Source organism: Vipera berus, assembly GCF_964194415.1.
Source record: "Vipera berus genome assembly, chromosome: 1".
Lineage (NCBI taxonomy): Eukaryota > Metazoa > Chordata > Lepidosauria > Squamata > Viperidae > Vipera > Vipera berus.
Genome location: NC_138202.1, coordinates 85,635,296 through 85,663,022, shown reverse-complemented (window position 1 = coordinate 85,663,022; position 27,727 = coordinate 85,635,296). Strand labels below are relative to the sequence as shown.

General features: G+C 37.9%; 1 protein-coding gene across 6 annotated transcripts in view; it reads left to right on the top strand.

Annotated features, from left to right (window-relative positions):
* CAPRIN1 (cell cycle associated protein 1) overlaps window positions 1-27,438 on the top strand; it is a 42,448-nt gene extending 15,010 nt beyond the window's left edge. For 2 of the 6 annotated variants that reach the window (XM_081312629.1, XM_081312630.1), the window contains exons 3-20: window positions 358-420; window positions 1,873-1,959; window positions 4,218-4,456; window positions 4,575-4,657; window positions 9,404-9,541; window positions 10,588-10,640; window positions 10,722-10,808; window positions 12,565-12,720; window positions 12,938-13,043; window positions 13,684-13,745; window positions 15,552-15,662; window positions 17,226-17,372; window positions 17,776-17,929; window positions 18,746-18,940; window positions 19,732-19,832; window positions 20,403-20,466; window positions 21,100-21,155; window positions 26,284-27,438. In XM_081312629.1, coding sequence (XP_081168755.1) covers window positions 358-420; window positions 1,873-1,959; window positions 4,218-4,456; window positions 4,575-4,657; window positions 9,404-9,541; window positions 10,588-10,640; window positions 10,722-10,808; window positions 12,565-12,720; window positions 12,938-13,043; window positions 13,684-13,745; window positions 15,552-15,662; window positions 17,226-17,372; window positions 17,776-17,929; window positions 18,746-18,940; window positions 19,732-19,832; window positions 20,403-20,466; window positions 21,100-21,155; window positions 26,284-26,298 — 1,917 coding nt within the window. In that variant the 3' untranslated portion in view covers window positions 26,299-27,438. Of the gene's footprint in view, window positions 1-357; window positions 421-1,872; window positions 1,960-4,217; window positions 4,457-4,574; window positions 4,658-9,403; window positions 9,542-10,587; window positions 10,641-10,721; window positions 10,809-12,564; window positions 12,721-12,937; window positions 13,044-13,683; window positions 13,746-15,551; window positions 15,663-17,225; window positions 17,373-17,775; window positions 17,930-18,745; window positions 18,941-19,731; window positions 19,833-20,076; window positions 20,198-20,402; window positions 20,467-21,099 lie in introns of all 6 variants that reach the window. The other 4 variants (XR_014024471.1, XR_014024469.1, XR_014024470.1 and 1 more) reach the window with 4 other exon arrangements.
* Window positions 27,439-27,727: the final 289 nt, after the last annotated feature.

Here is a 27,727-nt window from a genome sequence, read left to right as displayed (position 1 = left end):
GTCTATTCCACAGGGCTGGGGGAGCCACCTCTGAAATCCCATTGCAAATGTCCATCTAAATAAATTAGCATGATTTATTTTTACTATTTTTCTTGTTTTTTTTCCTTTTTAGAGATTAAACAGTCCATATGTAATGGAAATAATGTAAATGCGTAGCAATGTTCACTTAAGAAAGGTAGGGTAATACTTGACTAATTTTGCCTTTCTTCTAAGTTTTTACATAATTTCTTGTGCTTTCTCCTTTTAAATAGAAAGATATGGAAAACTACTCTTTATTTTCTGATGTAAGACATTTTCATCTAATTCTGTTAAACTTGCTTACAATTTTTAATTGTAAAAGTTTTCTCTTGTTTGCAGAGCAAACTTGATGATTATCAAGATCGAATGAACAGAGGAGAACGCCTTAACCAAGATCAGCTGGTAAATATTTTGATAATTTCTTGTAATTTTGTAAAGATTTTTAAAACTTTAGATCATATTCTCTCATTTTATTTTAGCTGCTGCAGTCTTGTGAATAACTGGCCCTTACAATTGTGCTTCTCCATTGTGTTCAGCATCATATACATGCTTTTCATTGTATTTCTGTTACTTGAATGGCAAAAAATGTTGCAAATTAAGGGGAAGAAACTGCATGATTGAATGTGTTCAAGAAATAGGAATCTTGAAGGCTCTTCCTAATATTGTGACAAATGCCAGTGTGTATTTAAAAAAACAGGTGAAAGACTAGTACTGCATCAGGATTTTGGATAACAAATGATGTTTGGCAATATAAAGGTGGTCCAGTGCATCAGTTGAAAGTTTCCATCAATCACCTTTGGTTGCTGGAGATTTATTTTTGGACACACTTCATCTATTTGAAGATTTAAGGAACATGATAACTTTGGGGGTTGGTGAAAGTGGAATAAATTTTGAATTCTGGGCTGCTAGGAACTTTTCCAGTTTAAGAAATTGCTTTCCTTTCAAAACTTTATATTTTGACCATTTTCTGTAAAAAGTGTATTTTGCTACATTTATAGAAAATGAAATATTTGTCAGATCTAACCAAACCTTAATAGAAACATACTGTATTTTTCGGACCATAAGATGCACCGGACCATAAGACGCACCCAGTTTTTAGAGCAGGAAAACAAGAAAAAAAATTCTTTCTCCTTCTCTCTCCCTCTCTTTCTCTCTCTCTCTCTCTCTCTCTTTCTCTCCCTCCCTCTCCCATTGTTCCTTCCTTCCTTCCTTCCTTCCTTCCTTCCTTCCTTCCTTCCTTCCTTCCTTCCTTCCTTCCTTCCTTCCTTCCCTCCCTCCCTCCCTCCCTCCCTCCCTCCCTCCCTCTCTCCCTCTTTGTCCTTCCCTCTCTGCATTAGAGCAGTACCCGCGGAGGCGGCCCTGCAGCCCGGCTTTCTCTTGCAGAAAGCAAGCTGAAACGGAGTGAGGGAGATTGCCAGAAATGCGAATCGGCCGATCTCGCGCTCCTGCGAACTCCCTCGCTCGGTTTCAGCTTCCCTTGCTACAAGAGAAAGCAGGCTGAAACGAGGCAGATTGTAGCAGCGCGAGATCAGCCGATTCGCATTCCTGGCAATCTCCCTCACTCCGTTTCAGCCTGCTTTCTCTTGTAGCAAGGGAAGCTGAAACCGAGCGAGGGAGAGTGCAGGAGCGTGAGATCGGCGTTTCTCAGCACGTGCCGATTCGTGCTCCACTTGAAGAGGTTGGGGCTGGCCATACGGATCACCTTCGGACCATAAGACGCACCCTCATTTCCCCCCCCCCACTTTTGGGGGAAAAAAGTGCGTCTTATGGTCCGAAAAATACGGTATGTGAAATGCAGCTTCAAGTTTTTATACTTTTTTAAAGAGAGCGAATCAATTTTCTTTTCTGCCTTAGGATGCTGTGTCAAAGTACCAGGAAGTCAGTAATAATCTGGAATTTGCCAAGGAACTGCAGAGGAGTTTCATGGCTCTAAGTCAAGATGTAAGTAAAGAGTAGATGGTTCAGAATAGATTAGGTGTGGAAAAATTAAGATGTATGTTAGTAGATGTTTGTATGTATGTGTGTAATTTTATTATGTGAGTTTTCTTGTGTTTATGAAATCTGAATACATCTTGTCCCAGATTCTTATGTATTATTAAATGTGCAAAATAGTTTTTGATGATGTGCAGGTTTCTACTTCAGTTTGGAGTGGTCTGTTCCTAACTGAAACTGAGCTGAGCTCTGACAGCCCTGCAGCTCCAGCCATCTCTCGCTCAGGCTTGTGCAGTGCTGCCACCAGTTCATTCCCCTCCCCCACGACCGCTTTTCTAGGATGGTTGCGTTCCACCTGCCAGGTGCCAATGTACTACAGGTGGTACCTTTACCACTGGTTGAAAAGCCCTGATCTAGAGAAATGGTGAACTCTCTTTTGTGTGCATATGTTCAACTAAGGGCAAAAACGTAACTAATAGGGATGCTTTAGGTTTAAGTTATATGGCATTAAGGTTTGTTGTTGACCTCTCAGTTTTTGACATTGAAATTTTCAAAAAACTGATAGTACATTAACTGTGGAAAGATCCCATTCCATATCATTTCCTCCACCTAGCAATTCCCTATTGTGCCTTGTTCAGTGATCTAACCATAGAGAGAAATTTCTCAGAAACTGAAGATAGCTGCAGGAGGACAAAGTACATTATGTGTAATTTCACAAGTGCAGTAGAAAATATAAAATCAAGAATTCTAATTTCATTTATGATGTGTGATACTGAAATGTTTCATAAAAAAGGAAGGTGAAAAAAGTAGGTGCTGGTGGAGTAGTGGAGAAAACTGCTACCGTGTTTTCCCGAAAGTATGACATACCTCTAGCTTGATTTTGAGTGGTGGGCCTAATATAAGCCCTACCCCCAAAATAAGCCCTAGTTTGGGGGCAAGGTGCAGACCTAAAAATCAGTCTAGGGTGGGGTAGGGGGGTGGAGCTGCCCCATGCGCCCTGTACCCACTTACTGTTGCAACCAGGCCTCCCAGCAATCAGCACCTGCCTCACCTCACCGACCCACTTTGGCACCCCCAGGCCTGCATTTCACCATCAGAGGCCTTCTGGAAAGGCCTTTGCAGCCAAGAACTGAGTTATAGATTCAATCCGTAGCTTGGTTCTCGGCTGCAGATGTCTTTCCGAAAGGCCTCGGATGATGAAATGCAGGCCGGAGCTCCATTTTTAGCTGCAGAGGCATTTCCTTCAGCCACAGAAGAAGTTGGGCGGGGCTGTTGGTGCTGTCGCTGTGAGATGAGACTGTGGAAAAGATGCCCCCCCCCAAATAAAACCTGGTGCCTCTTTTGGAGGCAAAAAAAAAAAAAAGACCGGGCCTTATTTGCGGGTAAACACAATAGTATGGAGAAGACTGCAGTTAGTTATGTCTTAAAAAGGGGAATCTTGATTGTCACTTTTAAAACTCCTTGAACCAGTTTATTTATGAGACTTCCTATTCCCAGTGATTTCTGCCCATTCCTCTAGATCAGGCATGTCAAACTGCCGGGGCGTGAGTCAGATGCATCATCCTGAAACCGCGCCCACCCCATTGCCAGCAATGAGGAAAAAGTCGCAATATGTCACGCGACGTCAGGTGACGTCGAAAATTTGACATGCCTGCTCTAGATGTGGTAGAGTGGGCATGCTCGGACTCCTGGTGATGAAGAATTGTCACCGGATGGATTCCAGGAAATGGGCCTTCTCTACCTTGAGGCCTATCCTGTGGAACAGCCTCCTTCCCATTCCCCCACCCCAGATTTAAACAATCCTGATTCTATTAGCTTTTCAGAAGATTGAAAATCTGGCTCTTCGCCCTAGCAGTGGGCCCAGGATATTGATGGATCTCTAGTGTGAGTGTGGTTTGATACATTGATGTAATTTTTAGGCGCCTTGGTTCAGTTTCTTTTGAAATGATTAGTTTGTGTTGAAATTGTGTAGTTGTATGTTTTATTTTTGCTTGTTTACTAGAATTCCTTGTTTATAATGAGTGGTTAAATATATTTGTTAAAGAAATAAATGTAGTTAAATAGTGTGGGGAGCAGGAAAATCTTATGAAGCTTTTAGCTATTCATTATCTCCTCAGAAACTTTTCAGGAAACACTGAAAATAATTGAAATAATTTTTAAGTATTGGATTTCTCTCCTGTTAAGAAGCTTAGAATTTTTAGTATGTAGAATCTGTTAAACTTGTTTAGTACTTCAAACACTTGTTAAGCAAACATATTTTTCACCAGATTCAAAAAACAATAAAGAAGACAGCCCGACGGGAACAGCTAATGAGAGAAGAAGCTGAACAAAAACGTTTAAAGACAGTACTTGAATTGCAGTATATTTTGGACAAATTGGGTGATGATGAAGTGCGCAGTGACCTAAAACAAGGAACAAATGGGGTATCTATATTAACAGAAGCAGAACTATCCACACTTGACGAGTTTTACAAGCTGGTTGAACCTGAACGTGATATGAACATAAGGTATATGATTGAGTATAAAGCCAAGATAATTCAGAATCGTAATTGTGATCTAATTACTTTTTTTGCAACATGAAACTTTTGAGGTAACATTATATTTCTGTTAATTTTTTTGTTGAAGGTTGAATGAACAATATGAACAGGCATCCATTCATTTGTGGGATCTATTGGAAGGGAAGGAAAAACCTGTATGCGGGACAACATGCAAGTATTTTTATTCTTATAATTTTTAAATGATAACATTTAGAATATTTAGGTTGATTCTTTATAATTTGCAGTACCTGTGGTTTTATGGTAATACCAAAAAAGGAGACATAACAGACTGCAAATTTTCATACAATATCTTTACTTTTATATTCTACCAAAACAGTGCTTAGGATCACCCAAAAGAAGAAGAGATGCCAGATGTTCAAGCTGCTTTAGAAAAGGCCAAGGAACTTGAGATATTATTGCTGATGCATGGTGGATAAGTGAGAAAACCAAAGAATATCAAAAAGAAGTCATTGTATGCTGTTTTGATTATACTGTAGAAAGTCTTCCGTTTGTGTTAATCACGTCAAGCTCTAGAATGTGGTCAGAAGAATAGGAATCCCGAGGCACGCTATTGCCCTCATGAGAAACTTATACATAGGTCAGAAAGCCATTGTATAGACAGAATATGGTGAAACAAACTGGCTCCAGGATGGCAACTCTGCATGACGAGGCTTTGCTTTCCCCTTATTTATTCAATATATATTTGCCAAATAAATTTTAAGGGCAGCTGGATTGGAAGAATATGAGCATGATTTAAAAATAGGAAGAAACATTAGTAACTTGTTTTATGCTGATGACAACATGGTGATAGCTAAAATTGCAAAGGATTTCCAAACTAATTCCAAACTAATGACAGGTAGAACAACCAACCTTAGAATTTATAGTGAAGATATTGAAATGGTGGATAGCCTTTTAAGATCAACCGTCAACAGTAAAGAAACAAGCAGTCAGGAAATACAGATTAAAACTTGGTAGAACAAAAGCCTTAGATAAGATATTAAAATGTTTTAATGTTTCTGTATCTACAAAGAATTGTGCAAGCCACGGTATTCGCTGGGATTGTCTATGGCAGGGGTGTCAAACTCAGTTTCATTGAGGGCCACATCAGCATTGCAGTTGCCCTCAGAGGGCTGGGTGGGTATGTCCAGGGTGGGCGTGGCTAGAGTGCGTATGGCCTACTGGGTGGGCGTGGCCAGCTCTACATCGTTCGCATCAAGGGTGCCTGTGGGGGCCTGGGCAGGAGTGGGAGAGATCTGAGGGTCTCTGGCAGAAGGAGGGTCTCTGGGCCAGGGCCAGGGCAGTGGGGGCCATTCCCTCACTGTTTCCAGGATGGCTTCACGGGCCACATGAAACCACTTTGTGGGCCGGATCTGGCCCCCGGGCCTTGTGTTTGACATGTCTGGTCTATGGAAACCAAAGTTGGAATTTGAAGAAACATGATAGGAAGAGTATTGATACTTTGGAGCTTTGGTGCTGGAGAAGGCTCCTGAGAATACCATGGACAGTCAAGAAATAAAAGGACCGTCAAACCAATAAGAGTTCTCTATCAAGACACAAAAGACTCAAATTATCCTAGTCTGGCCACATTGTGCAAACACATAATTTCTTTGGAAAACCCTCTGATGCTGAGAAAGATGGAAGGATAGAGTTGAAGAGATGACTAGCAGCAAGGTGGATGGACTCTGTTATAGTAGCAATAAGTTCACTGTTAGAAGACCCGAAAGACCAGGTTAGGGACGGATTGTTACGAAGAAAATCTACCTACGTGGCCAGAGTCAGAAACAATTTGATGGCCCATAATCAATGTATTAAATGGTGTATTTACTAGGTTGTTATTGCAACATTTTTTATTTGTGTTAATGGACTAATTGGGAAGAAAGTTGGTCATTTAGAAACGTCCATTAAATCACATCATGGGGATTTATATAATTTACCCTAATTTATATCATTTCTGTAATGACATCATAACAATACGAGTGACATAAACCACATCACAAATTTAGTATGCTACGTGTGAGGTCAATTGCATTGACATCTGGAAAAAATGGTTTCCCTGTATTGCTGGTATTGATTACCAAATTTTTCTTTGGAAAAACTGGATTTGCAAAAGGGCTTTTCAAACAAAATTGTGCATTATGCAGAAAAATATTACAAATTTCATGTCTCCAACTGAAAAAGAATGAATTGATAGCCAGGTCAATTTTACAATACAGATAATTCTTCTTTAATGACTGTTGAGTGACTTTGAAATTATGATGGTGCTAAATGACAAGAGTTATGATGTGGGCCCTAGGTTATGGCCATTGCAGTGCTCTTGTAGACATGTGATAAAAAGCAATACCCTTAAAACTCTGGGGGTGCTGCAGCTATTCCTCTTGTCTGTCTCCTGCCCAGTGGACTTAGCAGTGCAAATCTGGACCTGAGGTAAAGTCCTGAGGCCTTTAGCAGAATTGACTAAGCTGGCACTGCCCCAGGCCTGGCTGCATTCTTCAAGTCACATGAGCCTTGGGAAATAGCACAATTGCTCTTGCCACTTAGTGCTCTAGATCTCTGCATTTTGTTTGCCTTTGGGCTTCAGTTTGCCTACCGACCAAATCGCTCTATGGAGGATGCTATTTCTTCCGTTCTCCATCTGAGCTTGAAGCACATAGAGGAAAGAAATACGTGTGTTTGTTGTTTGTTGACTTCAGTTCGGCGTTTAACACAATCATTCCCCATCATCTAGTAGACAAACGGCCTTCTAGGCTTAAACACCTTTGTGCAACTGGATTCTTGATTTTCTTACCAAAGGCCCCAATATGTGCAAGTTGGAACAAATACCTCTAATACCATTTTCTTGAGCACAGGTTCTCCTCAGGGCTGCGTCCTAACTCCGCTGCTGTTCAGCCTGTTGACCCATGAGTGTTGTGCTAGGTTTGCCACCAGCCATATTGTGAAGTTCGCAGATGATATAACAGTAGTGTGCCTTATTCATGATGACAAGGTCGAAGCTTACTGCAAGGAGATTGAGGGGTTGGTGAACTGGTGTAAGGAAAACAGTCTAGTTTTAAATACTGGAAAAACCAAAGAGATCATTGTCAATTTCAGAAAAGGAAGGCACAGCCACACTTCTCTGTGCATAAATGATTCACCTGTGGAGATGGTTACCAGCATCAAATTCCTTGGTGTGCAGCTAACAAGTAGGCTGGCTTGGTCGCTCAACAGTTAGAAACTGGTGAAGCAGACACAGCAGCGCCTGCATTTTCTGCATCGCATGAGAAAATCTCATCTTCCTTCCCCTGTCCTGACCACTTTCTACAGGGGAATGATCGAGAGCATCCTGTCATACAGCATCACAGTCTGGTTTGGAAGCATCACTGCTTCAGACAGGAAGGCAGTGCAGAGTGTGGTGAGGATGGCCGAAAAGATCATTGGCAGTTCCCTCCATCCAGGACATAGCACAGAAGCGTTGCTTGAGCAGGGTGCATAAGATTATCTGGGACACTACACATCCTCTTCACGACCTGTTTTCCTTGTTACCTTCTGGGAGGAGGCTTCGTGGTATCCACTGTAGAACATCCAGATTCAGCCATAGTTTCATTCCATACAGCATTAACCTTGTGAACTCTCAAGCTTCCTTCTTCCGTTATGTATTTAAGATGGACAGTATTTAATATTTAATACTTATTTGTTATGTATATGTAGGGGGGTGGGTCTATACATATATGTGTATAATATGGTTAGGTGTGTGTCATGTATGTGTTCCACTTTGAGAGCGGGCAACTAAATTTCATTTTTGATGTGTGCCATTGTGCCCACAGTAAAAAAATGACAATAAAGTTTATCTTATCTGTTGAGAAACCCGTGCAGTCTACCCAAGGCACCTCCAGATCACACCAGGCCTTCTTTCCCAAAGCCTATTCATGTGCAACTTTGGAAACTTCCAGAAACCCTTTGCAACTTCAGAAGTCCTGAGCTAATAGGCTTCATTCTTTAGAGGTTTCCTGAAGCCCCACATGACCTCGGAAGACTTTGGGAACCCCACGCAAACATATTCCATTCTCATGGGATTTCTGGGCCTGGTGTGATGAGGAGCAGGCCTGGGTCTCCCTGGCTGCAGCAGTTTTGTTTTCCACTGCAACATCCCTCCAACTTGTATGCGACCTGTACCAGGCCTCTCGGGGGCTCTCCTACTGGCCTGAGGCATTCTGACATTTTAAAACCTGGATTCCATCTCCTTAATGACCTGCACAATCACTTTAATGACTGCAACTGAATTTAATTTAATTAATATGGTAGCAATTCTTAAGATAGGTCTTGATTTGAAAAGACCCAAATGACATGCTAACTTGATCATTTCTGATCATTGGATTCTGGAAGACATACTAGACAACATCATTGTGTAATAATAGAATTCTAAGCAATGTTGGGCAGTTGAATCTGGGTTATAGTTAATTTGGTTCAATTAATTTTTTAAGGAAGTAAGATTTCTTGTTCATTAATATTAAGATGGCTACTTAATGTAGACGTAGGAAGAATGTTGTACACTTGTGTACTCTAGAGTAAGCCTGCCCAGTAAAATGCTTTTTTGTTTTTCTTTTTCCTTGTTAAAAGTATCAGGTCAAAATATTTGTTCCTATTAATAATTGTACAGCAATATTAAAAGCAAATATTTTATGATGCTGTGTATTTTCTATTTATATAATATATGTATATTATAGAATCTTGAGGAAAAATCAGTCAAAATGCATTTCTGTTTATATTACAACAAATATACATGTATTTTAATATACTTCTGTAAATAGAAACAATTTTTAAAACTGAGGTACTTTTTAAAATATGGAATAATCGAAACATAATGATAGTTTCTCTCATGTAGTTAATGTAAAGATATTTGGCAAGTGACACAATAAAAAAGTGCTGTTTTCATGGTTACAGATAAAGCCCTAAAAGAAATTGTTGAACGCATTCTTCAAACAAGTTATTTTGACAGTGCTCACAACCATCAAAATGGACTTTGTGAAGAAGAAGAAACAGCATCTGCACCCACAGTTGAAGATTCTGTGACAGAAGCTGGTAACTAAAAGAAATAACTGATTCTGATCCTAGTCATGTTAATTGAAGAATACCACTTTGCTCAATGGGAGTTATTTCTGAGTTAAAATGTATAGAAATACGATAGATTTGTAGAATTTTTGTAACCTTGTGTGTACTTATTTGTTGAGTGTAGTTTACTTACTATACTATGTCATATATAAGAGGCTATACTCACACTACACGCTTAGAAGTTGATTTTTAAATTGTTCTCACATTTATTTTCATACAAAGTAAATTGGTCACATGTAGGTCACACTGGCCAGCCTTTAAAAACTAGGCTAGCAAGGCATCTATTAAATCAAACCACAGAAACCTGTAGCTTTTTTGAACTCAGGAATTGTATCTTTTTAAAAAATAAATAAATGGTGGTGTTAGCTTCTGGATTTACAAGGATATATGTTTAGTGAAATAGTTACAAGAAGAAGCCAGAATTTTTAGACTTTTGTTTATTCAAAGGCTTAATATATAAAATGGGAGCAGAATCAGGTATGTTACCCATTTTGCCCTTTCTTCCAAACAAGAAGTAGGTTTTGAGAATGTTAATGGGTGGGATGGATCCCTTAACTCAAGGCATTATTTTACTTGTTAAAATTTCCACAACCCCGAAAATGAGCTGAAATGTTTTGCCTGCCAGTTCCTGGGATACTCGGATGGGGTGGGTAATAGGGGCACAAGAGAAGATTTGTGAGTTACACAGTCATGTTTCAGCTACTTAATATTTCCAGAATGGCACAATATTTATTAAACATACAGTTCAAGAGAACTATTAAATAATGAAATATCTTCAGATTTTCAGACCTGTACTTTGTGGATTGAAATAATCAGGGGTTATAATTTTACTTCACAGCTAAAAATATAGATGAATAAGTGTTTTTACTATTTTTTTATTTTATTTTAATTTATTTGATTGTTGGAGCCATCCACAATTACTGAAAATCAGGCATATAAGTTTAATAATTAAATATTATTAATATAAATATTCATTTTAATAAAAGCTTTATGTAAAGAGTGTATTTTCCTCACAGAGCCAGAACCAACAGAAGAATACACTGAGCCGAGTGAAGTTGAATCAACAGAGGTACTCTTTAGTAGAAATACTGTAGTCGCCTTTCTGGAATGAATGTTGTTGGTTTATTGTATTGTTTCACTTTTATTTCAGTATGTAAACAGACAGTTCATGGCAGAGGCTCAGTTCAGCAATAATGAAAAGGAACAAGTAGATGAATGGACAGTTGAAACTGTTGAGGTAAATTGTTACATATGTTTTATAAAATTTCAGTAAGTTATAATTCCTTCATAACTTATAACTACAATTAAAATAGCATAATTAATCTTGAACCAGTTCTCAAAAAAACTTCCTTTGACAGGAATGAATATTTTCTCCAAATATAGGACTCCTCGGGTTACAACAACTTGCTCAGCGACTATTGAAAGTTGCAACATTGCTGAACAAGTGGTACTTATAATGGGGTCCTTGAAGTTCTGGCTGGGTGCTTGGCAACTAACTCGCACTTGGAATAGTTGTCTTCCACTTATATGATCACAATTTTGTGACATTCTTTTGGGTTTTCCAGTAAGCAAAGTCAATGGGGAAATGGCAAGGAAAGTTGCAAGTTGCTTTGGTAAGTGTCTTAACCATGCACCCTTTCCCCCCCGCCATCCTTCTGCACTTGCGCCATGCTGATCAACTGCACACCCTCAAGTTGCTGTACTTGTATAATGCCTACTGGCTATTCATGCAGTCTCCCTGGCCACATACGCCCCCTTGCTCCCCACTGGCATTGGTTATTGGAAGCTGGCAGGAAGTTGCAAAGAGGTGCTTGCTTAATGATGGGGACTGAAAGGATTGCCAAGATTAAGTGATACCGTCATGTGACATTGTGCTTTACAACTGCATTGCTTAGCGACCAAAATTCCAGTCTTAATTGCTGTTGTAAGTCAAGGACTACCTGTATTTATTAGTATTGTATCATTTTATATACTATGTTAGTTTATCTAGAAATCCTTACAGATATAGTTTGAGCCTTTATCAGTATAAAACACAAATGGATCAGAACTGATGAAAATGGAAAATTTTAGCAGCTGTATGGTTGTGCATACAGTATTGACAGTAATAGCAAGCACTGAATATTAGTGATAATTTCATTGATATAAAGAGCATTTGAGCACTAATATAAAATAAAAATAAACAATCATACAGTTAGCATTTTCTTATAAATTCATACCAACTCTGTTGTTGAAATTGTGTAATCTCATTAAGTTAAATATGTGTTTTAGTTAGATTCTAACATTTAAGGTTGCTATCTTTTCCCCTTTATAAAGATGTATCTACAGGCTGTCCTCAAATATACAACCACACTTAGGACTGGAATTTGGGGCACTAAGTAATGCAATCATTAAGTGAGCCATCACATGAGCAGACCTGATTTTGCTACCATTTTTATCATGGTCATTAAGTGAATATGGCTTCCCAAATGGAATTTACTTGTCAGAGGCTGACTGGCAATATCTCAAATCGCTATCATGTGTTGCAAGAGGCTGCAACAATAGTAAATATGAACCTGTTGCCAAGCACCCGAATTGTGATCACATGACTGCAAGCGTGGTACAAAGTTTGTAACTTTGAGGACGGGTTGTAAGTCACTATTTCCCTATTTCCAAGGCCATTGTAACTGAACTGATGTTGAATGGTCGTAAGTCGAGGACTATCTGTATAAAATCACTTGATTACTGTCATATTATTAAAATCCCAAGCATGCTATTATTTACAGAGATCTAGCATATAGTGCTAGCTTCGTTCAAATCATCCTTCCCATTTTTGTACATTTTAAAGGAAATAATGACCCAGAACTTAACTATTTAAAACTGAAAAACATTTATCTTTATATTCTTTTTCCTGGAGTACAAATATACTATTGTCACAAGGTTGCCAGTAGATAATATTGTCAATTTGCCATTTAATTGTGGACTGACTGAAATTGTATTGATTATTTTTAATGTAGGTGGTAAATTCACTCCAGCAGCAACCACAAGCTACATCTCCCCCACTTCCAGATGCACATACACTTACAGCTGTAGCTCAAGCAGATCCACTTATTAGAAGACAACGAGTGCAGGATCTTATGGCACAAATGCAAGGCCCATATAACTTTATGCAGGTAATTAATAATTTAATTAATACAAGATTACAGTATTTTTAAATATGTGTAGAATCCAATTGAAGTGGGGAACTGTTTAATTGAACTGAAACAGAATTTGGCACTGACTGATTTGCATTGATTTTGTCTGTGGTGAAGCTGTCTTAAATCTAGTCTTAATAATGTAAGAATTTATATCTTTAGTGAAGCTGGCTTAAATTTTGACTTAATTATCTAGGACTCTATGCTGGAATTTGAGAACCAAGCACTTGACCCTGCTATTGTTTCAGCTCAGCCTATGAATCCACAAACTTTGCAGATACCACAGATGGTTTGCCCTCCAGGTCTGTAATATAATATTGTTTGTATGTAGCAAACATATGTAGCAAACTAGCAACGAAACTCAAGTAATTAAGTAATTTTACATTTCACTCCATTTTATATTCCATCTTTCCATTTGTAGAATGTTCAACTTTACAAGGAAAAAGTGAAGCTTAATAAAAATATTCACAGGTTATTATAATATTTAAAAGTCTGGCTGAAAAGACACATTTTAAGTGTAATTTTTAAAGTGGAAAGAAAGGGACTTAACACACATTCTAAGGAAATAAGTCCCTTTGAAATGTTTCTCCAAGTCAGTCTATTTTTGAAATTGGGGGAATCCTCAAAAGAAATTTCTCCTGCAAGGTTTAATATGTGGACAGGTTTATAATGGAAGAGACAGTCCTTTGTTTACATCTTTAGAGGTTACAGTGACTGCTTATAAGCAATAGAAAATAGTTCTTCCAATACTGAATTACATATTTCAGTTTGTATGATTAGAAACTTACCTGATCCGTTTTGCACCAGCTGATATTTCTGGATATTTCTAAGGATAGTCCCATGGAGAAATTATAATAATCAACTGCAACATAATGAGGCATTATGCTTAAAGAAACTTCCACTGTATTAATTTCAGTATTGGTTGTATTATTCTATTTCTAGTTCATGCTGAATCTAGACTTGCACAAACAACCCAGGTTCCTGTACAACCTGAAGCCACACAGGTAAGAACCCTTGATAACTAATGGCTGAATATTTCTTTCTAAACCTTCCTCTCCCCCCCCTTTTTAGGAATTGTTGAGCTAGGTTCTACAATACTTCATTAGCATGTAATTAGAAGTGGATGAACTTTTCATATTGTACTTCCAGATTACCAAAACTGGAGCAATCTGTTTTCCTTTAAAAATCCAAGCTTGTATCTTTCACACTATTTTGACATGTCATCCGGAACTATTGAAGGTGTGCTTTGGAAAGGAAATATAGGAAAAAAAAGTTTCCTCAGGCCTATGTAAAAACCCTGCTCTGGTTATATGAGAATCCACAAGCAATTAAAAATATTTATAAAACTTATTTTTCAAAAAAAATTGAACCCCATCGTACTCAAAATAAGATACAGGTAGTAACTTAGCATACTGCTTAAAGGTAAAGGTAAAGGTTCCCCCGCACACGCGTGCTAGTCGTTTCCAACTCTAGGGGCCGGTGCTCATCTCCGTTTCAAAGCCGAAGAGCCAGCGCTTGTCCGAGGACGTCTCCATGGTCATGTGGCCGGCATGAGTAGACGCCAAAGGCTCACGGAACGCTGTTACCTTCCCACTGTAGTGGTCCCTATTTTTCTACTTGCATTTTTACGTGCTTTCAAACTGCTAGGTTGGCAGAAGCTGGGACGAGTAACAGGCGCTCACTCTTGTTACGCTTAGTTTAGCATTAACTCCATTGGGGAAGTTACATAGGAAAAATAAATCTGTAAACGCTTCTATGGTGTTTACATTTATATGTCTCCCATATGGAGACATCATAATGAGAAGGCAGCAAAAGTCTCTTAAAACTAGGGTTATATAAAACATTGGGTGGTCAGTTTCATGTGCTCTATGCTTGGATCGAAATATGTTTCACTTGGGTTACGTATTCCAAAAACGGAAGTAGAGGTGTTTAGAATGAGAGACATAGGGAAAATGACCAAGTGATGTGTAAAAACAGCTAAACAGAGGAGAAGAAAGGTTAGGGCTAGGTGCTAGGAAAGATAGATGGGCTGTTTTTTTTCTAACACTTTCAAGCAGGGCAGACAAGGTTTGCCCAGGCAGAACAGCAGCAAATTTGACAGCATTCCTGCCTTGCAAACAACAGGCTTAATCAACTTTAAGAAATTTTTCAACCCCTCCCATTTACGTTGCTTATCATCCGCTTGGGATTCATGACCCAGTGTGAAAAATCCTGGATTAGGCAGCAATTAGAAAATCTGTGTAAGTAATCTTTGGAAAAAAAAGATAACATTTCTTTATCTTTGGTAATAGGCACACTTATTACATCAGTCATTTGTTACTTAATTTGCCTTGGTTCAGAGACTGGGCTTTATATTAAACTTGTGTAAAGATTCTATGAGCTGAGTATCCTATCCAAATTACTCCTTTCGAAGAAGTAGAAAGGATCACTGGAAAATTTGGCACAGCTAGTATAATTACTAGGCATTCTTAAAAGATTATGAAAAAAAAACTATGGTCATAATCCTTAGTATATCCATCTCACAGAGCAGTGCTGTAATATAAAAAGAAATGCTGTGAAAGCCTGCTAATATTAGAATTTGCAGAAGTTTCAAACATTTTTTTAACATTTTGGCCTATCTAGAAACTCGGGGAAAATGTCAGAATAGTACTTTATGAACTAGAAGAAATAAAAGCCTTCTAGATTTTCTAAATGTGAATAAATATCCAGAAGAATGTTGCTAACATAGAGAGCTGTAAAACTCATGAAATTCGAAGGATTTACCAAGAGGCCCTAGATGGAGTTTCTGTTAAATTTTAAAACTTTGACAGGTCCCCTTGGTTTCTTCCACAAGTGAGGGATATACAGCATCTCAGCCCACGTATCAGCCTTCTCATTCAACAGAACAGCGACCTCAGAAAGAAGCAGTTGACCAGATTCAGGCAAGTTATGAGACTTCATTATGCTTGGGAGGGGAAAGAGTTTTGCATATATAGATGAGTGTCCCTCTTAAAAAGTCTTGGAAGCCATTTATTTTAGGTATCAGGATGGGGGGAGGTTGATAATTTTTTAACTTGAATGTCTTTTTAAGTTTGTTTGTTCTGATCCTGAACATTTTAGAAGCAATTTTTTAAGTTTAAATTTGGGTAGACTGTTCATCTAATCAAAAGGTGATCAGATATACCGTATATACTTGAGTATAAGCCGAATTTTTCAGCCCACTTTTTGGGCTGAAAAATTCCACTTCGGCTTATACTCCAGTCAACAAAAAAACTTACCGAGGACTTGTGCGTGGCCGAGGCTTTGGTGCTTCCGGGATTGCGCGCACCTCTCCCAAGCCACCGCCGTCCGGAGACCTGCCGAGGTTTGGGGAGGTTTGGGGAGGTGCGCGCGCAAACCTCCCCAAACGTCGGCAGGTCTCCGGACCTCCGCGCCCTGCCTGCCTGCTTCTTTCCGCAGCGCACCTCCCCAAACCTCCCCAAACTGCCTTCTTCTCAAAGAAGAAGGCAGGCTGCTTCTTTCCGCAGCGGAAAGAAGCAGGCAGGCTGCTTCTTTCCGCAGCGGAAAGAAGCAGCCTGCCTCCCCAAACCTCCCCAAACGTCGGCAGGTCTCCGGACCTCCGTGCCTTGCCTGCCTGCTTCTTTCCGCAGCGGAAAGAAGCAGGCAGGCAGGGCGCGGAGGTCCGGAGACCTGCCGACGTTTGGGGAGGTTTGGGGAGGTGCGCATGCACCTCCCCAAACCTCCCCAAACTTCAGCAGGTCTCCGGACGGCGACGGCTTGGGAGAGGTGCGCGCGATCCTGGAAGCACCGAAGCCTCGGCCGCGCGCAAGTCCTCGGTAAGCTCCGGGCGGTCACTTGCTTCGCGTCTCCTGAGGGAAGGGGGGGCGACTGGAGCGGGCGTGTTTCCTCGCCTGCTGGGCGCCGCGATTTGCCCGGGGAACGTGCGGGCCCCGAATGGCAGCGTGGAGCGAGGAAGCGGACAGCCAGGGCTTCCCCGAGAGCCGCGGCCACACAGGGTATTCCTGTGTATTCAGGCTTGCAAAATGGGGGATCGAGCCTCTGCTGGCGGCAGAGGCTTGCAGAGCGCGGATCCAGCCTCCGCCGGCGGCGGAGGCTTGCAGAACGGCGGCGGAGGCTTGCAGAACGGCGGATCGGCTTATACTCGAGTCAATAACTTTTTCCAGTTTTGGGGGGTGAAATTGGGGGTCTCGGCTTATACTCGAGTCGGCTTATACTCAAGTATATACGGTAATTGGTATTTGATTGACAAGGAAATGCCTCTGTAGGTTCACTGTACCTGCACAGGAAATTATTTTCTGTAATCCTTTCACGTTCAATTAATTCAGAGTAGAACACTAGGATCTTTCTATTAATAAAATGAGGATACTGTGTAAGAGGGATTTTATACTTTTCTTAGGCACACTTCATCAGCAACAACCTATTTCATAATTAAAAATGGTATTGATGTCTCGCTTGCTAATGTTAAGTTGAATTTTATTTTTCAGGCTTCAATAACCTTAACAGATCAGACACCAACATCATCACCACTTCCAGCTGCATCCCAGCCTCAGGTATTTCAGGCTGCCTCTAGCAAACCCTTACATAGCAGCGGAATCAATGTTAATGCAGCTCCATTCCAGTCCATGCAAACGGTAAGCATTAAATATATTAAAAATGTAGATAAGAATTTTGGGTGTCATGTCATGATAATGGCCATTTTTTCTCTAAATACCATTAGTAGTTTTATTTTATTTTATTTGTGTCCCACTTTTGTTGTTTTATAAATGACTCAAGATGATGAACATGTCCAACACACCTTCCTCCTGTTTTCCCCACAACAACAATCCTGTGAGGTGAGTTGGGCTGAGAGAGAGTGACAGCCCAAGGTCACCCAGCTGGCTTTCATGGCTAAGGCGGGACTAGAATTCATATCTGGTGTCTTTCTCGCCTGGTATCTTAACCACTAGACTAAATCATGTTTTTGAAATGTTTATGGAATATCACTTGAATCTTTAGTTTAAAAATTCAACTGATTTTTACTTACCTTCCATCTAGGTATTTAACATGAATGCACCTGTTCCTCCTGTCAATGAGCCAGAAACTCTAAAGCAACAAAATCAGTACCAGACCAGTTACAGCCAGACATTCTCCAATCAGCCTCATCAAGTAGAACAATCAGAACTTCAGCAAGAACAGCAGCTTCAGACAGGTAAAATTGTGAAAAACTGCTTTACTCTCAAAAATGTTTTAAAAAGAAATAGCCAAAATAATTCTTTACTGATGGCGTTTATACTAATATTTTTTTTTAAAATTCCATTTATATCCCGCCCTTCTCCGAAGACTCAGGGCGGCTTACAAGCTTAGCAGTAGCCTTCATTCTATGTATATGCCTGCTTATTAGGGCTTTCACACACACACCCCAAGCGGCATTATTACAAAGTCAGCTTATTGCCCCCAACAATCTGGGTCCTCATTTTACCTACCTGGGAAGGATGGAAGGCTGAGTCAACCTTGAGCCTGGTGGGATGCGAACCTGCACTAATTGCAGGCAGCTGGTGTTACTTAAGGAGGCATTAGCCCACTGCTCCACCAAGGCTATATATTGTGTGTATTGCAAAAAAGAAGTTCTGCAATATTTGTATGGTTTTACAAAGGGGGAAATACTGTGGGATAAATATCAATATTAATGCTTTTATATACCAAATTGAACAAAACCCATATCCTAGCTGGTAAAAGGGAGCCCCTCCCCCCAAAAACCTTAGGAAACTAAATTGATGAATTTATAGAATGAATTCTCTAAATCATGTGAAATGTAGGGACTATTCTACATGTTTAGGGAATTCAGACTGCCATGTTGGATTTAATTCTGCAAACAATCTTTCTTTAGATAGGTAAACATTTACTGTCCTACTTGGTGGCTCTTAAGCAGAGTACATTGGTGAGTTAGCTTGATATTATTTGAGTCTTTAGGAAACTGGAGTATACATTCAAACGTCTTGTACTGTCTTGGTTTTTTTCATTTTAGTGGTTGGCACTTACCATGGTTCCCCGGACCAGTCCCATCAAGTGGCAGGTAACCACCAGCAGCCTCCACAACAGAATACTGGGTTCCCACGTAACGGTCAGCCTTATTATAACAGCCGGGGAGTGTCTCGTGGTGGATCACGCGGCACTCGAGGCTTAATGAATGGATACAGGGGACCAGCCAATGGGTTTAGAGGTAAAAACTTAAAAACCTTTTAAGATTAATTCTGAATGTTTTTCAGAAATGCAGACTATCAAAAAGTTTAAACATTAGAATAGCATGCTTTAATTTTTTAATAACAAAAAAGTGCAGCATTACATAAACTTTGTAGTAATTGCTCTAGTGTAATATTAGTGAATAAAGAACAAAGCAGATCACACAAGGAGAAAGTATGAGAAGGAACTAATTAGAAATGATTTGATAAAAGTTTAATGTATATGAAACTGAAACTGACTTTCCATCTGTAACCTGCTAAATAGCTGCATCTTTTTCGGGGCTTATTCCTTGGCTTACAAAAGCAAGTCTTTCACTTATACAAACTATGGATCTTGGTGGTGTTCTTTATTTTGGTGCCTGAATTTATTAATGCACTTAAAATAATTTATAATAAATCTTGCATATAATAGGAAATCTTGAAGACACTGAATGGTGCACAGGAGCCCAGGTGCAGTTTAAACACTTATCTGGTAATTTTATGTTAAAAGGTTAAGTATGGTACAGATAGAAGAAGAATTTATTTTCAATGTAATATTGAATTGTGAAGTTCTAGTGCATTCCGTTTGTAAGGAAATTTTCCATGATCATATTTATATAATTTACAAGCAGGAATCAACATACTCATTCCTCCTTCCTTGTGCTTTCTCAGGGTTCAATAAAATAAGGATTGTTCTTTGTGCACAGGATGCTATTTCTGGACATATCATAAATATATTCATGTATATTTCATAAGATAATCCTATCTAGTAATCATCTTACCTGATTTTTAGGAGGATATGATGGCTACCGTCCTTCATTTTCTAACAGTCCAAATAGTGGTTACACCCAGGCACAGTTTAATGCTCCAAGAGACTATCCCAACTACCAGCGGGTAAGTGTACTCTATAAATGACCTTTTGAATGTAGACTACATGGGAGATAAAATGTGTTTTATAACTACTTGTAAAGATATATTGGATCTAAAATTAATTCAGTAAAAATTTATTTTTGGATCACATTTTAACTTTTAAAGTTGAAAGTACTCTGGGGTTCTTAGGTTTACTCTTGTTTTGAACAATTAAACCTCATTTCATCCCTGAACTACACATCTTCTCCTTTATTTTTACCCTGTTTAGATCATAGATGTACATTACTTCCTGTAAAAAGACTTTCATAGCCAACTGCTTATCCAAAAAACAAAACCATCCCAAATAAATGAATTCTTGGCTGACTTTCTAAATACATTGAAGTATCAGAGTATGTAAATATGTATTTTAATCTCCCTCATTCCCAATTGCTTGACAAATATCTTTTGAGTAGCAAAAATAAAAGGGTCATGAAATGAAATTCAGTAGGAAGCCTTTCTAGGTCTTTGAATTTTTTGTTGTTGTTTGATTTTTGCCATTGCTTAAACAATTTCTTCTAAAACACAGGAATATTGAATTTTAGTTTTTTATTTCAGGATGGATATCAACAGAATTTCAAACGTGGCTCTGGACAAAGTGGCCCTCGGGGTGCTCCTCGAGGTAATATTAATAATTGAATTGTGATTTGAATATTTATAGAGATTCTGAAGTTGAATATTTTCAGGTATTTCAATTCAAGTTTCTTTAATAGTTGTAGTTTATAATTATGGTTGTTAATTTATTTTTCCAACTGTATATTTCCCTTTCGTGCTATTATTTGTTCAGAATTATTGTTTCTTAATTGCCATTAGTGTGGAAATCAGTAAAATTTTTGTTAGGTGGCTGACTATTCTGGAAAAAAAAATTCCAGTCCTCTCTCAGGGCAGTAATTTGCATTTTGTTGCTGGACTACACAGAACCATAAACAAGCCAATTAGAATTGTATACCATGTTATTGACTGTAATATTTTATCATTCCATTCAAATATCTGAAAAGAAGTTTAGGGTAGGGTAGTATCTATGGAGTAAGGAACTTATAGGACATGTTTAAGATTTTGGTATGAAATCATGCATTATTTCTGTACATTCAGGGGCATTGCTTCTGTACATCTGAAGTCTATTTCTTTATTGAGAAGGCAAATAGTGGATAATATTTTCAAACATTAAATAAATGTAAGAGTTTATGTAGAAATAAATGTTCATCCTGAAAATCAAGTCTCAGTCCCAAAATAAATTATTATTTTTATTTTCTAGGTCGTGGAGGGCCCCCAAGACCCAACAGGGGAATGCCTCAAATGAACGCTCAGCAAGTGAATTAACCTAATACTCAAGATTACTTTTAAAACGCCAAAAACACTGGCCAGTGTACTATATACATGTTACCAGAAGAGTTATCTCTGTTTTCCTTTATAGGAAGTTCATAGTAAAGGGATTATTTTCATTGCCCATAAAGACAAGACTACAGTTTTCAGCTTTATATTACCTGGATATGGAAAGAAATGCTGTTTGCGCTGCATGTTCTGTCCTAAATGTCACCTTGAGCCTTGCACATGAGATCCAGACCCTTGCTTTGATTTAAAACAAAAATGGCAGTTTCAGAGTAAAGAAAATGTCTATAGCTAATTGAACAGGCAGAAATAATCCAACTGACTTCATTGATGTCATATAGTTCTGCAGGAAATTTGGATAAGAATGTGTAAACCCATAAACGTTTTACTCAGACAGTTGATATATTTAAACTTTTACATTAAAAAGATGGAGGAAGTGAAGTGTGGCTTAATAGAACAACAACTACATTTCAGCCTTTTCTGTTTCATTAAAGCGCCTGAATATTTACATGCATAATAAAGAGCCCTGACTAGATATTAAACTGGTGAACAGCTTAGGCACACCCTTAGCTACAGCACTTTTTTTATTAGTCTGACTTGCTGTGGTAAAGGGATGCATTAATTGTTTTGTGTATCTGTTATAATTGTGTAAACCCCAAATTAAGCTTTGATTGGCACTTTAAAATGTTGTGTAAGAAATAGAAGATATAATCTGGACAGCCACTTGTGTTTTCAAATGTGAAGTATTCAAAGAGATCTCTCCTGAACACATTTCCTGGATAGCAATGCCGTTTGTAAGGATTGGTATTCCTTATCATTCCTTATGATTTGCACATTGTCTGTCATTAATACTTAATCTTGCTGTATTACCACCTTAATAACTGATGCTGGTACTGATGGAAATTAATGGGTATGCATACTACATGTCACATGTCTTTTTTTTCCTGCAGCTTAAAGATTTTGAGAAATCTCAAATCCTTGCTGGTGTCCTTTAAATTGCTCTCTTTTGAAAAGCACCAGTAAATGTTTTGATCCATTTCCCCTTTTAAGGGAAATTACAGCCAGCAGTTCCAAGTGAGATAAATAAACATGTTTATATTAAAAAAAACCTGTATTCCTTAACATATCTTCAATGATTGATGAAAGCTCCACAAGCACGTTATTTGAACAGTTTTTTTTCCATTCTCAACACTTAAAAGATGATTCCCAGTTCAGAAGTTTGTAAGATATTTATCTAGTAAGGACATGCATTTATTTGATTTGTTACAATCATCAGGCTCAATGTTGTCAATTTATCTATATGGGTGTTGTAAAACGTTTGAACCAGCAGTAAGAATTGCATGCATGGTACTTAATGCATCTTTTGAAGCCTCCTACACAAGAAATCATGAATTAGTTCAGAGCGTAGTTACAAGAGTGCTTCTGTGGACAGAGCCAACCTGTATAAAAGTACAGGTTAATTAATCACATTGGGATTATAGAGTTACTAGGGGTTTTTTTAGGTTAGCAAGTACTGTTCTTTGTGTTTAGTTGACAACTTTTCCTGATACTATATATGGTAACAAAAAATAAGACTTCAGTTACGATAATTATGTTAATTCTTTGAGAATATTCTATATTATTAGTATTTGTAGGTACTATTAATGAGAAAAATATTAATGGAAAATAATTTCAAATACATTATAAGAAGCCAAAGATAATTTGGAAACCAAACAAGCAGATCATGTAATGTGATGCATTTTTTATAAAAAATCAAGATTACCCAATGTGATTTAAACAAGCTGCTATACATACAAATTTGTCAATAACTATAAGCAACTCTTGCTAGCTTTATATTGGGAAATGAGGCATATAACAAAATTAATTTTATTCTTGGAACATTACTTTCAAGGCAGATTTAAAGCCAGAAATATCCTTCCTTAAACTAAAAGTATTTAGAATTGCAGGATCTTTTAATGGCACAGAACGTGATGTCAGAATCAAGTAATTCATAAACAAAATTGACTTTTTAAAGGACAAGTTTATCTGTTGACTTTCATGACAAGCTATATTGAATATAGTGTTTGAATTTAAACTAAATATAATTATTAAAAAACTAGAATTAATTCCCTAAATATTAGAAGATACATTGTGTTTTCTAGATTAACTCAGCACAGTCAATGAGTTAAGAGCATGAGTCCTGCTTGGTTCTGTTCTCAGTCTAGCTGTAGTCTACTTTATGTTCCTCAGTTATTAGGTAATAAATTGAAACACAGAAATAGTCATTCCACTGTTACAACTTGGAGAAAATCCAAATATTAAATAAAACTGCCCTGTTTCTGGTTGAAAAGCTATAGGTCCAAGCCATTTATGAGCAGTTCAGAAGATTTGCCAGGGATAGGCTTCATGGTCTTTTATCTCCTGTTTTCATTGGTGACAAAGAAGCCTTATTTTGTGTCAGTTATTTATCTTCATCCAGGAATTTGCAGAGTTCCATCTTAAGCTTGTAACAATCTGAATCTTTTTTGGGGGGGATGGGGAATGGGGGGAACCTTCCATTCATGGGAAATGCCTAGATTAGTCCCTGCAGCTTTCTTGGTAAGGTTTTTCAGAAGTGGTTTATCATTACTTTCTTCTTAGGGCTGAGAAAAAGTAATTGGCCCAAGGCACCCAGCTGGCTATGTGCCCAAAACAGGACACAAACTCACCTCTCAGTTTTTAGCCTGATGCCTTAACCACTGCACCAAACTGGCTCTCAAAATCTTTATTACAAGAAGGCAAATAGTGCAGTTTCTGGTCTTAAGTTGTACAGCAAGGGGATTATGGGGGGGTTATGTTTGTAAGCGTGTGACTAGTGTTACTCGTTCACCTACCTGCCATTGCTTGTCTCTCCTATAGTGGAGGGGAGGTAGTGGTGAGGAGAAAGAAGTAGCAAGGAAAGAACGGCCTCTCCACTGTGCTTCATACTGCTACTCTTCCCTTTTCTTTGGCTTTCTTACCAGTAGTGCCACCTTCACCGTTATCTCCTACCATCTGTCTATTTTTTTCTCATTTTCATTGGGTGTCCTGATGCTGCCACTGGATTCTCCAATTATAATTTACATGTTAGAAAACTGGTATGGAAAAACAAACCTGAATGTATGTTTTGAATGTAGCTAAGTTGCTTCAACAATTTTCTCCATCCTGGTCTCAAGTGGAAATGAAAGATGTAGGACATTTCAAGATACTGCTTCAAATCCATTTTGGCTGACCGGTTGGAAACACTGCCATTGGGCCAAGTTCTAATTTCCTCCTACACTAATGATAAGATTCATATAAATTAGAAGTTGCCTGTTTGTACAAAATTTCACAAGAGATCAACAGAGGCTAAATTCATGTGTAAATTTGAAGTCTCATCTAGTAATGCATGTAACTTAACCAGATGGCAATCAGTGGAGGAAAACCTGTCGGAACATACATTTTAAATTGGGTAGCAAAGTGTTTTTGTATTACTTTTTCACTACTTTATATAATAATTCAAATCTCTGTGTTCAGTATTAATTATCAGTTTATTATCCTTTTAGTCTTTTTCATAAGTAAGCCAAACAGCACATTTTGAAATTGTGGGCTTTTACTGTATCTGAATAGTGTTAAGTCAAGCATACCATTATAGACATTGAAGCTAATGTATTTGAATGTTAGAGGTTGTTAGAAAAATGAATTTAAAATATGTTAAATCTTCAATATATACATCAAGTATGAATAGGACAAATTTGGCTTGATGTGAAATTACATCAAATATGAGTTTTTTTTCAATTCAAGCTGTAGGATGTTTGAGTTGATGCCCAATGGGTTGCATCTGAGTGTGCATTTTAAAAATAGTGCTGATATTGTTCTACTGAAGTATTGATGGTGGCAAATAGCCTTCAGACACACTGATAACTGACAGCTGATTTTTTATAAAACTGCTTCCAATAATTCAATTGTTGGTTTGCATTTGTTTTTCATATATAATTTATAGTTCTACATAAATAACTATAACTATTTTCCTTGTTCTAAACCAGGGGTGTCAAACTGCTGGCCCACGGGCCGGATGCGTCATGCCGAAACCACGCCCACCCCAGCTGCAGCAATGGGGAAAAAGTCGCGATACAGCATGACACGTCACATGAAGTTGCGAGTTTGATACCCCTGTTCTAAACATTGCTTTTTCAGTTTTCACATAATGTACCTGGTTTAGAACTGTTAAACTCATGTATTAACTACATTTAAAATATGAAAGGCTTTTTAATTATGTGAGAATGTAGTGTTCAAAACCAAATTCATAACACAGACCTATGCAAATATTGTGAGTTTTAAAACTTACAAATTTGAAATTGGTGATTGAGGTAGATATTACGGTCCAAAACTGGAATTAGTGCCTATATAGTTCTACTCTTGATTGCAGATCTAAATGGAAAATAATTGCCTTTTATTATTCCAGTGAAATATGACATTTGTTTCTATTTTTTATTGCAAAATGTGGTTCCCCCCAAAAAAATTTGATAGGCATTATGTTTTATTTTTATATGGACATCACTAGCACTGGTAATTTTACATTAGGATGTTGTCCAAATACATTCTGCTTAGCATGTGTAATTTAGCGTCCAAGGTAACAGAATGAATTGTGGCTGGCTTTAAATATGGTATAAAAATTTATATGTATAAAATCAAACATGCAGATTTCTACCTGCTTAACATAGTTAAACTGGGTTGCAATTATGTCTACATTTTAACTGCAGAAATCTGGACTGTGAGTATGCTTTTAAATAACATGTAAAATGGGCATCTTAAAAATGATGCTGAGATAAAATTGCACAATGTGAAGATTTTAAACTGCATCTGAAAAGGAATGGTTTTAACTCTCTTCATAACTGTTTTAAGGGATTTTTTTTATCAAGCAATAGCTACTGTCTTGAATATTACAAAATGCAGTTAATGCAGTGAACTCAGAAATTGAAGGACATTTAGCCTAAATGGGCCACAATAATTTTGCAGGTGAAAGAGGTTGATAAAGGGTGTGAATTAACTGCTTCTCCTACAGTTTTGGATCAGCATCAGATTTTCTCCAGATGGCTTAAAAGTAGATATACATTTTTTTTTATTGTTTCAGGGTATTTCTATCTGAAGAGAGAAGCCATGTTGTCTCCTGAGAGAAGTGGTCAATTTACACCTTACATGAGGAAGACGCTTTAGATTCACTGTGTTCAAATACGTTAACACTTATAGCAATGCCTTAATTAGTACCTTAAGAGTAAAATTTACTCTCATATCGAGATAATCTGACTTTTGAAAAATCAGGCTATTATTGCTAAATTTTGGCAAAATACTGGAAACTCAATATGATTTGTTTGCTCATTTATGGATTGATCTCTGCCTCCTCAAATCAGAATCTTATCCACTTATCACTATTACACACTTGTAACATTGATAATTACTGTGTTTCTAATGTGTTTTGATGTTAATTGTTGGCCTTGAAATGACAGATGACCCACATAATAAACAGTTGCTGTAAAAGTTGCAGCATCAATTAACAATGCCAGCTCCATCACTTAACTGTTTCAATGCATAATGCAAACATACAGCTTTCAGATCATGTATTTATTTTTGGTTGTCTTAAAGATCTGATTATGATAAATTTTACAAGACATCTCATTTCTCATTAAGTTGGAAATCTTAAGTGGATTAAAAAAATAAGTTCAAATGCAACAAGCATGGATTTTATAATCCATACCAAAATGATATAAGCTAAGAGAACTTCATATAAAACAAAATTTTATTAATTTATTGTCCACAGTCCAAAGTATATAGAGCAACTAACATACCTGATTGGTAGTTTTTTCAAGTATAGGTAGAAATTGTACCTACCTTGCTGACATGTCTCTCCATGAAAAGCCAAAGAAGGTATAGTGGACCCCCATGCTGGGATAAGGTACAAGGAGGCATTTGTATGGGGAGACAACCATCAAAGATTGGCTTAGGGAAAAGATCTGGGTTCTGATCAACTGCCCATCCAGTTAAAGAACATACTCTACAATAACAAGTTTTAGGGTGTTGATTCTTTGTTAATACAGTGGCAAGTTAATGGCCTTGGAAATCCAGTTAAAAGGAAGATCCCAGATTAAGTACTGGAGGTGGTAGCCTATAAATGCTATCCTTGCACCACTAAATTTTCACTAATACTACAAAAAAATTCAGTATCCTTATAGAACTTGAAGGACTATTGCCTATCAAGTTTTTCTTGCAATAAAATTATGTGAGACTTGTAGACCATTACAAAATATTGCCTGCTTTTTCCTGTTACTTTGTCTACTTCTCTGTTGAAACAATCGCTGCTGTTGTTTAGCTTTGTTCATTTTCTTGCAGGTGGTCACACTTTCAAATCTCGGGGGTTCAATCTTATTTTTTCTTTTGAAGAATGTTTCTCTGCAGTTGCTCTTCTGAAAGCTAAAATTATATCCATTCGAGCCATTGGCTTCCATGCTTCTCATCTTGGTAGCCATGCTCTGAACTTGCTCCAGTTTTTCATTATCTTTGTGGTAATTGTGGTGCCCACA